This window comes from Vipera ursinii (assembly GCF_947247035.1).
Source record: "Vipera ursinii genome assembly, chromosome: 2".
NCBI classification, from domain to species: domain Eukaryota; kingdom Metazoa; phylum Chordata; class Lepidosauria; order Squamata; family Viperidae; genus Vipera; species Vipera ursinii.
Genome location: NC_139513.1, coordinates 22,208,231 through 22,225,693, shown reverse-complemented (window position 1 = coordinate 22,225,693; position 17,463 = coordinate 22,208,231). Strand labels below are relative to the sequence as shown.

At 45.2% G+C, this 17,463-nt stretch overlaps 2 protein-coding genes across 5 annotated transcripts in view; both read left to right on the top strand.

The window, feature by feature from the left end:
* The window catches only part of CCHCR1 (coiled-coil alpha-helical rod protein 1), a 30,943-nt gene extending 19,516 nt beyond the window's left edge, over positions 1-11,427 (top strand). For 2 of the 4 annotated variants that reach the window (XM_083351276.1, XM_083351277.1), the window contains exons 12-18: positions 2,885-2,957; positions 5,061-5,191; positions 6,475-6,684; positions 7,611-7,712; positions 8,507-8,658; positions 8,764-8,869; positions 10,172-10,358. In XM_083351276.1, coding sequence (XP_083207402.1) covers positions 2,885-2,957; positions 5,061-5,191; positions 6,475-6,684; positions 7,611-7,712; positions 8,507-8,658; positions 8,764-8,869; positions 10,172-10,272 — 875 coding nt within the window. In that variant the 3' untranslated portion in view covers positions 10,273-10,358. Of the gene's footprint in view, positions 1-2,884; positions 2,958-5,060; positions 5,192-6,474; positions 6,685-7,610; positions 7,713-8,506; positions 8,659-8,763; positions 8,870-10,171; positions 10,359-10,935 lie in introns of those variants that run through there. The other 2 variants (XM_083351278.1, XM_083351279.1) reach the window with 2 other exon arrangements.
* A 3,170-nt stretch (positions 11,428-14,597) lies between these two features.
* TCF19 (transcription factor 19) overlaps positions 14,598-17,463 on the top strand; it is a gene marked incomplete at its 3' end in the record, with an annotated part of 5,117 nt that continues 2,251 nt past the window's right edge. The window contains 2 exon segments of the mRNA XM_083351060.1: positions 14,598-14,909; positions 17,338-17,443. Of these exon segments, the coding sequence (XP_083207186.1) occupies positions 14,636-14,909; positions 17,338-17,443 (380 nt within the window). The 5' untranslated portion in view covers positions 14,598-14,635.

The following is a 17,463-nucleotide window of genomic DNA, read 5'->3' as shown; positions in this document are numbered from 1 at the left end:
CTTCATTTTGTTACAATACTACCCAGTACTGTAACAACTTTCACAGAGAAATTCAAGACTGTTCTCTGTCACTATGGACTGCAGGGCATGAGATAAATTTTAAAGCTGATTCCAGTTGAGTGTCGAGCCTCGCTGGCTTGCCACTCTCTGGGGACGCCTCCCCACTCCGGGGGGACACCAGCCAGTCCAGGGGTACCTACCTCCTCGTCCTGACGTGCCGGCCAGCCTCCGGTTCCTCCCAACGGGTCCGCAGCAGCGCAGAGGGCTCGTCCAACCGCCCACGTGGCGCGGAACGCCTGTGAAGCAGCCGAACATCTGGGGCCAGCGCAGGCAGCCGCTGACGGGGCTGTGGGCTTGCGCGTGAGGGAGGGTCTGCGCGGTACGGGTGGTGGGGACGTGGATAGGACGGACGGGGGAGCGCGAGGAGGGGTTTTGGGGACTAAAGCAGGTGTTGCCTGGCAGACTCACCTAACGGTTGCCGCCATCACGCAAGGAGCGGAGCTGGCGCAGGGAGGAGATGGGCGGGGTCTTTATTGGATTGTGGGCGGATGTTGGTTTGTGTTGGGGTGGGGCTGGGGTGTGTTCAGACGATAAAGGAGTGTTGGAGCAGGATGCTGCCAACGCTGACTTTATTCCGGTTTAGTCTTTCTGGTTGCAAGAAGAATAAACAACGTCACCTGTACCTTGGATGTGTCTGTGGTTTGTCTTCAAGGACGCAGCGTGACATTGAGTATTATATATAAAAAACATTTTAAGCATTAATATTAAAACAGTGGCTCCAAATATCAAGTGAGGTGGTGGGCTCCCATTTATTTTACTGTGTTGAGGCGAAAATATTTATTTGGATTCCTGTATACATAGACGCGGTGGCTCAAGGGACGCGGTGGCTCAGTGGGTTAGGACGCTGAACTTGTCGATCGGAAGGTCGGCAGTTTGGCGGGTCGAATCCCGAGTGCCGCGTAGCAGAGTGAGCGCCTGTTACTCGTCCCAGCTTCTGCCCACCTAGCAGTTCGAAAGCACATAAAAAATGCAAGTAGAAAAATAGGGACTACTACGGTGGGAAGGTGTTCCGTGCGCCTTTGGCGTCTAGTCATGCCGGCCACATGACCACGGAGACGTCCTCGGACAAGCGCTGGCTCTTCGGCTATGAAACGGAGATGAGCACCGGCCCCTAGAGTCGGAAACGACTAGCACGCATGTGCGGGGGAACCTTTACCTTTACCTTTATACATAGACAGTCATAATACTAAACATTTGTTTTTGCTGTCTGGTCTGGTAAAGTCATTAAGGAGCAGAGAAACCTGAGTTCTAGTCCTGCCCTGACTGGTTATTTTGGATCACTCCTTTCCTTTCAGCTCCTAGGAAGAAGGCAGTGGCAAACCTCTTCCAGAAATGTAACCTAGAATATTGCATGTGTTTATCCTTGTAATTACCCAAAATCAAGTTGGACTTGCACACATACGTACATGTGTATAAATATATGTATATCCTGCTGCAATGTAATTGTGATTGATAACTTATAATATGGTGCTTGTCAATTGTAAGAACAATTAAAATGTTCTCCCTCTCCCTCTCTCTCTCTCCTTCTCCCTCTACCAGAGGGGGGGGGGAGAGAGAGAGAGAGAGAGAGAGAGAGAGAGAGAACTCATGCACAGCAGCCTCTGTTTCTCTTTAATTAAACTCTTCAATCAAGTTTGTGTGTGTGTGTGAGAGAGAGAGAGAGAGAAAGTGCGAGTGTGGCTCCCAGTGCATTTTTTTTCCTCTGGGAAACTGGTCCAAGTGGCTCTTTGAGTATTTAAGGTTGCCGACCCCTGGCCTTGTTATGTTGTTGTTGTTAGCTGCTAAGTCGTGTCCGACCCATCGCGACCCTATGGACAACGTTCCTCCAGGCCTTCCTGTCCTCCACCATCTTCTGGAGTCCATTTAAGCTCACGCCTACTGCTTCAGTGACTCCATCCAGCCACCTCATTCTCTGTCGTCCCCTTCTTCTCTTGCCCTCAATCTTCCCCAGCATTAGGCTCTTCTCCAGTGAGTCCTTCCTTCTCATTAGGTGGCCAAAGTATTTGAGTTTCAGCTTCAGGATCTGGCCTTCTAAAGAGCAGTCAGGGTTGATCTCCTCTAGGACTGACCGGTTTGATCGCCTTGCAGTCCAAGGGACTCGCAGGAGTCTTCTCCAGCACCAGAGTTCAAAGGCTTCAATTCTTTGGCGCTCAGCCTTTCTTATGGTCCAACTTTCACAGCCGTACATTGCAACTGGGAAGACCATCGCCTTGACTATACGCACTTTTGTTGGCAGGGTGATGTCTCTGCTTTTTAGTGCGCTGTCTAGATTTGCCATGGCTTTCCTCCCGAGGAGCAAGCGTCTTTTAATTTCTTGGCTACAGTCCCCATCTGCAGTGATGGGGACCCCTGGCCTAGACATTGATATTTGAACATAGATCTTTTTATCATTTATACTTTCTTACGTTCTACTAATCTAGATGAAATGTAAATATATATTGCTAGTCCATGTATGATATGCCATACTCTTAAGTAAAGAAATAAATTTGGAGCCCTTATTTGGGGTATTTCCTTGGTGGAAGATTAGGCTTATTGCCATTGAAATGGTCACTAACTGTTGTTTCTTTTCGTCTTCCAAGTAAAAACAATCTCAGACTTTTATGTATTCAGGGGTGGTGGGTGGTGGTTTTGTTTGAATTAAATGTAAACGTATCCATTATGTTGTGTATTGGATGGCTTCTTACACTCTGGTACTTCTGCACTCATTCAGGTAACCATTACATTTCATATAATAGCGTCTTCCCACGCTGTAATTGTACCCTTACATACATCTCAGTTCGAGCAGGTTTTTTTTTTACAGTTCAGTTTCTATTTTGTGTTCTAGGGCTTGTATGCCGAAAAATAGCCCTGGCAAAACTTCAGCGAGAGGAAAAACACTTTGCAGGGATAGAGCAAGAGTAAGTTCATAATTCCAATTTCCAGAAAAAAAAAGTATTGTAAAATGCAGGTTAGATGAGCCCTTGACAATTCAGTTTATTTAAAGGGGCAGTGTCAGTTAGTTTCTCCACTCATTTGCACATTACAGTTTATTCTGACTCAGCTATTATTTATTTATTTATTTATTTTAATTCCATTTATATCCCGCCCTTCTCCGAATACTCAGGGCGGCTTACAAGCTTAGCAGTAGCCTTCATTCTATGTATATGCCTGCTTATTAGGGCTTTCACACACACACCAAGCGGCATTATTACAAAGTCAGCTTAATTGCCCCCAACAATCTGGGTCCTCATTTTACCTACCTGGGAAGGATGGAAGGCTGAGTCAACCTTGAGCCTGGTGGGACTCGAACCTGCACTATTATGAAGGGGTATTGAGGCTGATAGACAACTTCCTATGGCTAGCCAGTGCATTTATGGAGTTTTGAATTCCAACAAAATGCTGCACTTTTCTGCAGATAGCCCATCTCTGTGTTAGACTTCTAAAGCAGAGGTCCCCAACCTTTTGGGCACCAGGGACTGGTTCTGTGGAAAGAGGTTTTTCTGCGGACCAGTAGTGGTGGTGGATGGGGCTTTGCTTGTTTGCATGGGCCGGTTTATAGCATGCTGCGACCCAGTGCCAGTCCACGAACCGGGGGTTGAAGACCTCTGCTCTAAAGTGCAAAATGAACTGCCTATGACCCATGGGCTATATGTGGACCCCAGCACCTCATTTGTGCCCTCATACAGTTCTAGGATGGTTTGAAATTTTTGTAACTTTTAAAATGACCCAAAGCCCTCCCATCTCCCGTGCAAAGATGTGGCAAAATGTTCCTGTCTGTTGACTTTTAGAGGTGACTTCAAATCATCCAGATCCCTTTTACAGACTCCAAGTTGGACACAACTATGCTGGAATCTCAAAACCCCAAAAAGGGTTTTCCATCTGTGGTGTACGTATGGTGAATTATATCAGAGAGAGAAAAGGCTGGAGTAGATGCCCCTAGTTTGTTAGGAAAAACATTTTGAGTACAGGTAGTCCTTGAGCTCAAAATTTCTGTTGCTGTTGAACGAGCTTTACCCCCATTTTACAACTTTTCTTGCCACAGTTGTTAAGTGAAGTACTGCAGTTAAGTCACACACGGTTGTGAATCGAATCTGTCTTCCCCATTGACTTTGCTTGTCAGATGGTTGTAAAAGGTGGATCACATGGCCCCTGCAATCATCATAAATATGAGTCAGTTGCCATGCATCTGAATTTTGATCATGTGACCATGGGGATGCCAGAAGTCAAAAATCACTTTTTTTTTCAGTGCCATTGTAACTCCGAACTAAATGAACTCTTTTAAGTCGAGGACTTATCTGTATTGGGAGGTTGAGTTAGAAACCAGAACTTCTAAGCATCGGTGCAGTAAAGTCACAATATATATTTTGTCGGCAGACAAGGCAAAAAGAGAAAGCCCCAAGTACGATTCAACAGTTACTGTTCCTCCTAAATGTTGGAGATGTGGTGATGATGCAATGTATTATTATGTATGGTGGAATTGTAAAAGATTACAATTTTAAAAGTTAGAGTAATTTGGTGGAATATGTAAGATTTTAAAGAAAAAGATAAGGTTTTTTTCTTTTTATAATTATTTTTGTAGGGTTTTACTATAGACTGTATTGTTATAGAAACAATTTAATAACTAGTAAATTTTTGGTAGTGTTATATTGGAAGAAGGCTGATTTGTTTACTATAGAAGAATGGATTTTGAAAGTTTTGAATCAGGTAGAAATGGTACAATTTGGGATATGTGAAGAATATTTGTAACGGAGATATATTGTGATGTTTAAGGAGCGTTAAAGCGTGATTGGATTTAAAGTGTAATTATAGTTAGTATATTTTAGATTAAGATTGTTAGAAATAATACCCTGTATTCAGCTTTGGGAAGTTGGGGGTGGGTGGGTATGGGGGAGGTAGGGGTACTGGGTGGGTTAGGGTATGGGTTAGGGTTAGTGGGGGATGGGGTTTATGTCTAAAAATGTACTTTAAAACTTTTCAATAAAAAAAACCAGTTACCTTTCCTGCTCACCATTTCTTTCCAGGATTCAGCCATCGTATGAAGACCTACAAGCTGAGTTACATATGCTGCATGAAGAGCGTGACCGACTCTCTGCAGAGCTTAAACATGGGGCTCAACTCATAGAGAAGAAAGTGGCTGAAGCAAGAGAGAGAGGTGATTTCACTACGGTTGTATTTTAGACAGTTGGTGCCAGGCCGGCAAGGTGTTCCACACAGATCAACATTCTAGAAAATGGGCAATTCAGAAGGAAAAAAACAAAACTTGTTTTAGCCTGTGCCTTCACCCAGAGATACAGGAAATCTTTCTGGATGGGAAGGAACAGGCTCAGGCTGAACCCCTCCAAGACCGAGTGGCTGTGGATACTGGCATCTCGCATTGTCCAACATGTTCCATCTCTTCTGATGGGAGGGGGAGGTATTGCCCCCCTCAGAAAGGGCCCGCAACTTGGGTGTCCTCCTGGATTCACGGCTTAACCTGGAAGATCATCTAACCGCCGTGACCAGGGGGGAGCCTTTGCACAGGTTCGCCTGGTACGCCAGTTGCGCCCCTTTTTGGACCGAGATGCCCTATGCACGGGTCACCCATGCCCTTGTCACTTCTCGCCTGGATTACTGCAATGTTCTGTACATGGGGCTGCCCTTGAAGTGCACCTGGAGGCTTCAGCTGGTGCAAAATGCAGCCGCACGGGTGCTTATGGGAGTTTCTCGATACTCCCATGTTACACCTCTCCTGCATGAGCTGCATTGGCTTCCAGTTGCCCTCCGGGTGCGATTCAAGGTGCTGGTAATTACCTTTCAAGTCCTACATGGCTTAGGCCCGGGGTACTTGCGAGACCACCTGCTGCCAATATCAACCTCCCATCGCCCAGTTCGCTCCCACAGTTGGCCTCCTCAGGGTCCCATCGGTCAGGCAATGCCGGCTGGCGACCCCCAGGGGGAGAGCCTTTTCTGTGGGCATGCCGACCCTCTGGAATGAATTGCCCCCAGAGCTGCGGACGGCCCCTGACCTTCAGTCCTTCTGCCGTGACGTGAAGACCTGGTTGTTCCAACAAGCGGGCCTGGACTGACTACGGTTTTTAATTAGGCTTTTTACTGGGTTAAAATGTCTTGTAATTATTGTATCTGTTGTTTTAATTCTTTTAAATTTTTTACTTTATGTTTTTTAAATTTTATTGTTGTGAGCCGCCCTGAGTCCTTAGGGAGAAGGGCGGCATATAAATGTAATAAATCCTAATCCTAATCTGTGTCCACAGCTGCAGTCTGAAATAATGTGGCCACGAGGCCTTGTTCATTCACTGATGCTTCCCTGTTTTTAAGGCTGAATTGGAACAGCTTTTCCCAGGTTCTGGGGAAGGAACGTAACAATAATTGCTCTGCTGTCGTCTCCCGTTCTCATTTTGACTCTTTTCTTTTCCCTCTTCTTCTACCACCAAACAGCGGAGTCCGATCTGAGCAAAATGAGGGAAACTTTGCAGAACCTGCAGGAGATGCTAGAGGCAAAGACAGCGGTAGAGCAGGAGCTGAGGCAACAGCTGGAGGCTACGGAGAAGCAGCTGGAAACAACCAATCGTGAGCTTCTGAGGAGTGCCGGAGCTGCAGATAGTTTGAGAGAGGAGGTGGGACAGTTAAGAGGAGAGTATGAGAGAGGTATGTTAAGTTCTTCAGAGGTGGGAAGAATTTATTTCTACAGAGAACGAGCTCTTGCATTAGAAGGTTCTTTTTTTCTCTCTGTTAGGATGAGGAGAAACAATTAGAAATTCCTGTAGCGGCAGGAATGTAATTGCAACACGCTAGATCTCTGCATTAAGATTTACTTTGTATCTCAGGTACATTATCTGAAAACTGAATTTTCTGAGGTGTTTCAGAGACTTATTCCTTGACTTACTCCTTCCTGAAATACTGGATTAGCCCCTTCTTTCCTGAATGTGAAGAACTCTTGTTTTTTTTAGCTTCATGAGAAAGGCTGGATTGAAGATACAACTGAGATATGTTTTTAAAAAGGTTCCCATCTATTTGAAGTCCTCCTTAATGGACAGTTGTTGTTTTTTTCTCCCCTGATATTATTCCTTATGAGATGGTTAGGTAAATTTTTCAGGCTAACAGAACGTGATTAGATTGGAGGACTTCCAAAGTTTTTTTTTTCCAGCTCCTTCGTTTATAGTAATTCATTCTGACTTCCTAGATGCAGTAATTTTCTCAAACGCTATCATCTGTGATATAAAGCAACAAAATGGCTATTGATATATTCACATAACGGGTGTCTCAACAGTTGAATACATATACTAGATGGGCCACTCATTGCTGGAGTCCTTATGCGACGTATACAAAATCCCCCAAATCTTCCTACTTAAAATATAAAAATTATATAATTGAGATTGGAGGCTTATTACCTATGAGTGGTGATACAATCAATGAATCTGATGAGCAACTATGCATATTTTGGTTCGGTAATGAGAAAGAAACATTCACCAATAGCAGAGATCCCATGGGATTCAGGGTATTAAGTTTATAAAAACGGCTTACGAGCAATAGCGAGAGGCATTTATTTAAGGTCAATGCCATTTCTTCCTCAGCCCTGCAGGAAAAGATAACAGAAGTTGAAACTCAACTGCGGAAGGATCTCTCAGAAATGGAAAAAGCACTTAATACAGCACGGAGAGAGCACGCCAAAGCAGGTAAGAATTGTCGTGCAGTTGTCAACGGAAAAAGGCTGAAGATGCTTTATCTGTGGCAGAAGTATTTTTAAAAAGCCATTTGTGGTAAAAGGATGACAGAAGATTTTGACAAAAAGTCGAGCTGCAGTTAAAGTTGAGAGATGGACTACTGGGGTCGATGCTAAAAAATATTTATTAAATTTATATGCTGCCCTTCTCACTATCAAGTGATTACCGGATTACCTACGGGAGCAGTCGACTGGTGACCCCCAGGGGGAGAGCATTCTTGGTGGGCGCACCAGTCCTTTGGAATCGCTTACCGGCTGAACTACAGATGGCTCCCGACCTTCGCTCCTTCCAGCGTGATCTAAAAACTTATCTATTCGAACAAGCCGGCCTGGTCTGATGGGTTTGGGGTTTTAACATTATTTTTAACTAACTTACTACATTGGGCACAATCATTTAACTTTAAATCTTGTATCCTGTATTCTTATTTTTATTGCCCTGTACACCGCCCTGAGTCCTTCGGGAGAAGGGCGGTATATAAATCAAATAAATAAATAAATAAATAAAATAAATTCTGGACGGCAGATTGCAATTCGGGGGGGGGGGGGGGAAATCCATTCTACCCAAAACTCTTGCACTTAGCCTGAAATGACCTTTATTTGAACTTCCGAAGAGCTGCTGCCATCCACAGGAGATGGCCTGGGTCAGTTAACTAACCTTCTAGGGCAGTCACGTATATGGTAGCAAGAGGCTTGTGTTCCTCACTCTCGGCAATATGAATCCCTCTTTAAATGTGCTTATATCCTTAGTGGTTGCCCTACGGCAAGCTGAGCGGCAGGCAGCCAGAGACAAAGCCAGGAGTGAGGAACTGGCAAAAATTCAGGAGTCTGCAACACAACAGGAAATGGCCCGTCTTGAAGGACGTCTGCAAGAGCTTGAGAGGGACAAAAACGTGTTAATGGTATGTTCAAGCAGCAAGGGGGGGGGGGGGGAATTGCTGCGCCGTTTGATGGCTTTTCATTAAGATTGCTTCCTTTCTTCCTTCCTTCCTTCCTTCCTCCTGCAGGCCACCTTGAGGCAAGAAGGGCTATTAGCCCAGTATCGACAGAACCGGCTGCCAGCAGTCCCAGCTAAATCAATTCAAAAGGCAGGAACTACTCCTCCACCTAAAGGTATGGATTCGTTCTCTGCGAATTCTATTTTTTCCTCTTTTTTTTCCAAAAAAAATATTACCGTTTTGTCATAAAAAATAAAATACGGAAGAGTAAAACCAACCAACCGAATGAAACAAAGCAAATAAAGCACACATTCAACCGTAACAAAGAAAAAAAAACTGTACAAAAAAAAGAGAGGAAAAAGTGAGCAATACATTTAACATGTAGGGTTAACACGTAGGATGCTCCCTTCTACCAACGTTAAGCTAAACATGACACTAATCTTCAAATCCCTCCGTTAACCCTCTGGGATATTTAGCGCATAGAAAGTCCCCTACGAATGGTTTCCAGTCTCTTACAAAGCTGTCTAGTCCATTATCTCTGATTAAAGCAGTTAATTTCACTATCTCCTAATTCAGTCAATTTCAAAATCCATTCTTCAACAGTTCTGTTTTTTTCCCTTTGTTATCTCTAGTTATTATTATTATTATTATTAATTTTATTTGTATACCGCCCTTCTCCTGAAGGACTCAGGGCGGTGAACAGGGCAATACATATTAAAAACAAGATACAAAAATTAAAAACGATTAAACAAATGCCCAAGAATAAGTTAAAACACATTAAAAATAGATTAAAACAGATTAATAAAACCCAACCCCATCCCATCAGGCCAGGCCAGCTTGTTTGAAAAGGTAGGTTTTGAGATCGCGCCAGAAGGAGCGGAGGTCAGGCGCCATCCGGAGCTCGACGGGAAGATGGTTCCATAAATCCGGCGCGCCCACAGAGAACGCCCTCCCCCTGGGGGCCACCAGTCGGCATTCTTTGACCGGTGGCACCCTGAGGAGGCCCTCTCTGTGGGAGCGTACTGGGCGGAGGGAAGTTGACGCCAGCCGCAGGTGCTCCCCAAGGTAGTTAACATTGTCATATCTTGCTTCCTGTAATCCTTTGCAATTCTTATTGATAGCTTATTTGTAGAAGTTGAGAACCCAGATTGAGGACCCAGATTGTTGGGGGCAATAAGCTGACTTTGTAATAATGTTGCTTGGGGGGGGTGAAAGCCCTAATAAGCAGGCATGTACATAGAATGAAGGCTATTGCTAAGCACATTGGTTTGTGCTTCTTAGATTGTAAGCCGCCCTGAGTCTTCGGAGAAGGGCGGGATACAAATGGGATTAAAAAAAAAAAAGTTCAAGAGTCGTCTTTTCTAAATTTTAGTGTTACTTTTCCTTCTAGCTTACGGATGTTTGATCCAGGATTTTGTTGATGACTTCCTGCCTCTATCACATCATATCCTTTTAAAAAAAAAATTTCTTTTCACAGAATCCCTATTTGCTGTGTTGGATAACTTACAAACTCTGGGTGCTGCTATCTTGGAGGAGGAAGAGCCTGACAAAAATATAAACACCGTTATGGACACTTAAAAATACAGTGGGAAGGTAATTGGAAATCAATAGAGAGCAGATATTTGTAATAAAACGATGTAAATAAATTTATATTTTGCTTCTTTTATCAAGTTCTGATTTTCTCAGATCACAGATCTCCCACATTTTTGGATTGGGAAAAGTAGTTTAGGACCTCTGAAAGTCATACCAATTGATGTTACATAACAGTTAGGCCTATTCCTTGCTGTAGTGTTCTTGACATTAATTAGATTCAGTTTCAGGGCACCTGGGATGATCTCACCAAAGCCACACCAAAATCAGTTAGAGCAGGGGTGCCAAACCCGCAACGTCACGTGACGTGTCACAACTTTTTTGCCATTGCTGGCAATGGGGTGTGGACGGTTTCGCTATGATGCATCCGGCCCGTGAACCAATAGTTTGACACCCCTGAGTTAGAGGATTCACTTCTTTAGATATCAAATTATAACATCCATCCCATTGTAATTCTATGGCTCCTATATTATAGTGATTTTATTATAGTTTTATCTTAATATAGTATCTCCTATACTGTATTGTATTGTCCATATACCTCACACACACACACACACACATTCTGATGCTTTAAATAAATTTGTATATCAGTGATTGTCTATGGATGTTGTCAGTCATCTTGATACGGTTGTCCCAAAATTGCTTTTTCAGGAAGCAGCTGGACTTTCTTGTTTTTCTTTGAAGACATTTCACTTCACATCCAAGAAGTTTCTTCAGCTCTGACTGGATGGTGGGGAATGGAAGGATTTATACTCCTTGCAGACAGCTGGTCATTTGTGTTCTTTTAGAGAGTTGTTGATGCCACCTGGAGGCTTACCTGTGTTGTCAGGGTCACCTGAGTGGTGCAAATGTGTGTGGAGCCTTCTTGGAACTGCTGAAAGACCTGTGTTGTAGACTGGAGATAGATGATGTTCTATCCCTCCCCCTCTGTTGAGAGAGGGCTGTTCAATTTTGACATAGATGGCCTCTTTGAACCCCCTCTTTCAAACCAGCAGTCCTCTCTGTCCAAAATGTGGACTTTGCTGTCTTCGAAAGAATGGCCTATGTCTTTTAAATGCAGATGGACTGCTGACTCTTGTCCTGATGGGTTTGTTCTCCCTACCTTGTGCCATGCGTTTATGAAAAGAAAAACAAGAAAGTTCAGTGGCCTCATGAAAAAGCATCTTTGGAATTGCTAGCCTGGTGTTCCCTCTCTGCTGCTTGTTTTTTTCAATACAGAGTGTGGGAAAAACAGAAGAAGGATTTCTTTTGCCCGTCGACCCTTAAATAAAAGAATAACAGAGTTGGAAGGGACCTGGGAGGTCTTCTAGTACAACCCCCTGCTCAAGCAGGAGACCCTATGCATTTTAGGCAGATCCTGTCGATCTCTTCTTACAAACCTCCAGCGATGAAGCACCCATAGCAGACATGTCAAACACAAGGCCCAGGGGGGCCAAATCCGGCCCGTGAAATGGTTTCACGCGGCCCGCGAAGCCATCCTGGAAACAGTGAGGGAACGGCCCCCACTGCCTTGGCCCTGGCCCAGAGACCCTCCTTCTGCCAGAGACCCTCAGATCTGTCCCACTCCTGCCCAGGCCCCCATAGGCACCCTTGATGCGAACGATGTAGAGCTGGCCACGCCCACCCAGTAGGCCATACTCACTCTAGCCACGCCCACCCAGTAGGCCACACCCACCCTGGCCACACCCACCTGGCCCCCTGAGGGCAACTGCAATGCTGATGTGGCCCTCAATGAAATTTATTTATTTATTTATTTATTTGATTTGATTTGATTTGTATACCGCCCTTCTCCCTAAGGACACCCTTAGGGAGTTTGACACCCCCTGACCTATAGCTTCTGAACACAAGTCCTTCCACCGATTAATCTTAACTTGTAAGAACATTTCTCTTTTATTTCTAGGGTAGTTCTGTCCTTGATTAGTTTCCATCCATTCCTTCAAAGGTGCCACATTCAGCTCTTCAAAAAAGGAACCCTTCTTGCGAATTCCCATGCCACCTCACCACCTGCCCATCCTTCGAGGATAGTCCTCGACTTACAGCCACAATTGAGCCCAAAGTTTATGTTGCCAAGAGACATTTGTTAAGTGGGGTTTGCCCCCATTTCACTGCCTTTCAGTTGTTAAGTGAATTGCTGCAGTTGGTAAGTTAGTAACCCGGTTTATTTTATTTATTGATTTTATTTTTATTCCATTTATATCCCGCCCTTCTCCGAAGACTCAGGGCGGCTTACAAGCTTAGCAGTAGCCTTCATTCTATGTATATGCCTGCTTATTAGGGCTTTCACACACACACCCCCAAGCGGCATTATTACTAAGTCAGCTTAATTGCCCCCAACAATCTGGGTCCTCATTTGACCTACCTCGGAAGGATGGAAGGCTGAGTCAACCTTGAGCCTGGTGGGATGCGAACCTGCACTAATTGCAGGCAGCTGGTGTTACTTAAGGAGGCATTAGCCCACTGCTCCACCAAGGCTCTGTGTTAAGCGAATCTAGCTTCCCCCTTGACTTTGCTTGTCCGAAAGTCGGAAAGAAGTGATCACATGACCCTGGGAGCCAGCAAAGGGCATGAATATAAACTAGTTGCCAAGCCGCTGAATTTTGACCATGGGGATGCTGCAAAGGTCGTAAGTGTGAAAAATGATCCTAAATCGCTTTTTTCAGTGCTGTTCTAACTGAACCATCATTAAACGGAACTGTTTTAAGTCAAGGATTACTAGCCCTTGGCAATTTTCTATCTAGAACAGGGGTCTTCAAACTTGGCCCTTTTATGACTTGTGGACTTCAACTCCCAGAATTCCTCAGCCAGCAAAGCTGGCTGAGGAATTCTGGGAGTTGAAGTCCACAAGTCATAAAAGGGCCAAGTTTGAAGACCCCTGATCTAGAAAGCAAAGCTCGGAAGGCGGGGCCAAAGCGGTCCATCCCGCCAATAGCTATCGCTCCTCCTGCCCCCCCTCAAGGGCCCGCCCTCCTCCTCCCGCCACCCAATCGCCTTCCGCCGGCCGAACCCGCCACGACGCCCGAGCTCTACCCTGACGCTCCCCAACCAATCAAGGGCCTTTCTCTCCGCCCCAGCCCGGCGGTCGGCCTCGCGCGCGCTTCTGCTCGCCGACCGCCCTCTGGAGCCTTCCAGCCAACGGGAAAGCGGGCTTTCCGCTGAGCGCGGCCAATAGGGATCGGAGGCTACTGCCGTTCCTCCTTCCGCTCGCTTCAGCCGGGCCAATTGGAGGGCAGCGCGCGCCGCTCGGAGCCCGGGGAGCGGCTTTGCAAGGAGCCGCCGGCGGAGAAACTCTCGGCTTGCCGCCGCCTGGGCGAGAAGCGAGCAGCTAAGATTCCAGAAGGGCTTTCCTAGGTAATTGGAGGCGTCGCCAAGGAGACGGCGGTTCAAGAACCCTCCCGCCCTCGAGATATGGTTGCTACGGCGATGCCCGGGTTCTGGAACCGCGTTACCTGGTAAAGCGGGGCGTGGATGTTCCCGAATTGCTTGCAAGGTAGGGCGGTCACCGTCGCCTTCGCTGCCGGGGAAACCAGAGAGACTGACACACACACACAAAAAAAACAACCCTGCAACTTGGCCGCCGATCAAAAATAATAATAATAATAATAATAATAATCCGAATGCATTTGAGGATCCCGGTCTGCTGAGAAAGTCGAAAGTCGGTTTCGAGCCTGTCCGTCGAGATCTGCATCCTGATTTCCGCCGACTCGGGAGCTTCGAGTAGTTTTAAGGGTCGTGGTTTAATGTATTCTCCTGCAGTTGGAAGCCTGGAACTTTCCTGCACTCGCAGCAGAGTTTAAAAAGAAAAAAAAAAGACTTCATGCAAAACTCCCCATGGCAATTTGCAGAAACGGGTGTTTGCTCCCGCAACGCGGGTGTCATTCGAGAAATTGCTCTTGAGGAAATTGTCCTTAAATGTCTGAAGGGGGGGGGTGTCTTGCAGCTGATAATCAACCAATGTGTGTCATGAGGAGATGAAACAGGTTGCCTGACTGAGGAAGCCTTGTTTTTTTTTTCTTTGCAGTTCAATCAATCAGGATTAACCTAGGAAGCTGTGTGCTGATGGAAGGAGCCCTGTCTGCCCCCCCCCACCTTTTTTTTTCTCCAGGTAGAGATGAACCTGTCATTGCACAACCTGTGGTTTGGGGCATTTAGCCAATTTTTGTAGCAATCTCAGATTGCAATTGACCCTATTCTCTTGCACTTGGTATTGCTGTTTTTTTCCATTAAAAAGTTTTTGCTGCTGCCACAGGTGTGAAAGTCAACTTGCTGGCATTCGGTGGAGTGACTGAATCTTGCCAGACCTGCTTGTGTCACCTGACAGGACACTTGTCTTTGGAGTGAGGGAGATCTAGCCATGCTTTCTGAAGCTCTGCCCTGCTTCCAGTTACTCCGGATGGGCCCGGCCTCTTCTGGGGATTTGCCAAACCGGGATCTCTACACTTTCCGACCCGCCAAGCCCAGCTGCATTTATCGTCTGGGTCGCCGCGCTGAAGTTTGTGATGTCATTCTGGTGTCGGAGCAAAACCCAGCCTTGATCTCCCGGGTCCACGCAGAGATACACGCAGAACGGGATGCTGACAGCATGGCGGGGGAATGGCGAGTGGGCCTGGTAGACTGTAGCAGTCATGGTGAGTTCTTGTGAATACAAGTAGTCCTCGGCTTACAACAGTTCATTTATGGACCTTTTCAGCTACAACATCACTGAAAAAAGTGACTCTGACCGTTTTTTTGCATTTACGACCGTTGCAGCATCCCTGTGGCCACATGATCAGAATTCAGTCACTTGGCAACCGATGGTTGCAGTGTGCCAGAGCCATGTGATCACTTTTTGCAACCTGACAAGCAAAGTCAATGGAGAAGCCAGATTTACTTAACAACCCTGTTACTAACTTAACAACTGTATTGATTTACTTAGCAACTGTGGCAAGCAAAGTTGTAAAATGGGGCAAAACTCACTTAGCAACATAAATCTTGGCTTGGTTGTCGTAAGTCGAGGACTACCTGTAATTATGCTGCTCAATTCGGGCCTAATTGTTTATTTACATCCCACTTTATTTTTATAAATAGCTCAAGGTGGCCAACACATTTTCCACAGCAACAACCCTTTCAGATGGGTTGGGCTGAGAGAGTGATTGGTCCAACTCATAGTCTCTTGGTTTCTAGCCTGGTGCCTTAACTAATATACCAAAGAGTTCAGACACATCTTCCTAAAGGTATTGAATTTGAGCACATTTGGATTTTTCAGAATTAAGAAGAATTGCTTTTATTTGCTCATTTATTTGGAGAGCTCAGAACAAAATTCCACAACACAGAAGTTGAATAATTGCTTAGATCAGTACAGGTAATGTTTGTATAAGGGGTGTTAACCTTATACTTGAAAAGTCAAGTTCATTTCTGAGAAACATGCATTCCAAAGGCCAGATCTGAAACGAAACTACAATGCAGGGAGTCCCTCAACGTAGGACCATAATTGAGCCCAAAATTTCTGTTGCTATGTGAGACAGTTGTTTTGTCCCATTTTAGGACTTTTTTTTGCCACAGTTGCTAAGTGAATCGCTGTAGTTGCTCAGTAACACGGTTGTTAGTGAATCTGACTTTTCCATTGACTTTGCTTGTCAGATAAGTCACAAGGTGATCACATGACACTGCAACCGTCATAAACATGAATCTGTTGTAAAGCATCTAAATTCTGATCACACGACCATGGAAATGTTGCAATGGCCGTTAAGGGTGAAAAGGATCATAAGTCACTTTTCGTCGGTGCCGTTGCAACTTCGAACAATCACTAAATGAACTGCCGTAAGTCAACGACCACCTGTAACTCACACTTAGAAAACATGCTTCTTTTTTCACTTCTCGGCTTCTCTCTTGGTGTGCTGCAATGCGTGAGAACCTGACTTGATCTGCACACACGTGCAATATTTTTAAAAATGCCTCATTGTAAACTTGAGTATTAAGTGGCTACAGGTACTTATAACAAAACACTTTTCTAATGCCCATCTTCTTTTATGGTTATCTGCTTCTGCTAAATGGGATGATTGTGAAGAATTCCCATATTAGTGTGTCTAACTAATACTGGCCCATACACACTCAAGAGCCTGAGAGGAAGACTACTGGCTACAAAGTTTGTGCGGTGGTGAGGGCTTGTGTGGCCAGGCCAGTTGCTCTATTTTGTCATAAATCAGTTATGTATCCTGGGTAAAGAACAGTTTCCCTTCATATGTTTTGCACATACCAGCCCATTAGGAAAAGATAATGGTGTGGCTAACCAGCATTTAACTACATTTAAACCTTGACTAAGGGTGACATGATAGTGTTCCAATATCTCAGGGGATGCCACAAAGAAGAGGGAGTCAAGCTATTCTCCAAAGCACCTGAAAGCAGGACAAGAAGCAACGGATGGAAACTGATCAAGGAGAGAAGCAACCTAGAACTAAGGAGAAACTTCCTGACAGTTTAGAACAATTAACCAGTGGAACAACCTGCCTCCAGAAGTGGTGAATGCTCCAACACTGGAGGTTTTTAAGAACAGACTAGACAGCCATTTGTCTGAAATGGTTTAGGGTTTCCTGCCTGGGCAGGGGGTTAGACTAGATGACCTCCAAGATCCCTTCTGACTATTATTATTATAACCATAATTGAATTCAGAATTATGGTTGTAAGTCATACCTGTCCTTAAGCTAGTCATCATAGGATTGACTTGATTTTACAACTTTTTTTTTTTTGCAGCAGCAGCAACAATTCTTAAGCGAATGCCAAAGTCGTTAAGCGAACCCATTGTCTACAGTGGGCATTTTTTGCCAGAAGCTGGAAGTAAATGCCAGTTTCTGACAAAAAAAAACATAGATCAGGTTCATGTGACTGAGATGCTGCAAATGGCCGTAAATGTGCCCAAAATGTGATCATGGGGTGCGGGGAACTGCCCATCAAGACTTCAAACCTGGGCCATAAGTACATTTCTGGAGTCTGTTGTGACTTCAAATGCTTAGCGGCCGGTCATAAGTTGAGGACTAGACTACTTGTAACACTTTTCCTCCTGTGTAATTATCCTTTCAGGTACATACATCAATGCCCTCCGCATGTCCCACGGCCAGCGGGTAGATCTGAACGATGGAGACCTTCTGACTTTCGGCCATCCCAGCCCGGTGCCCGAGGGTTGCGTGTTGCCGCTACCACATGGCG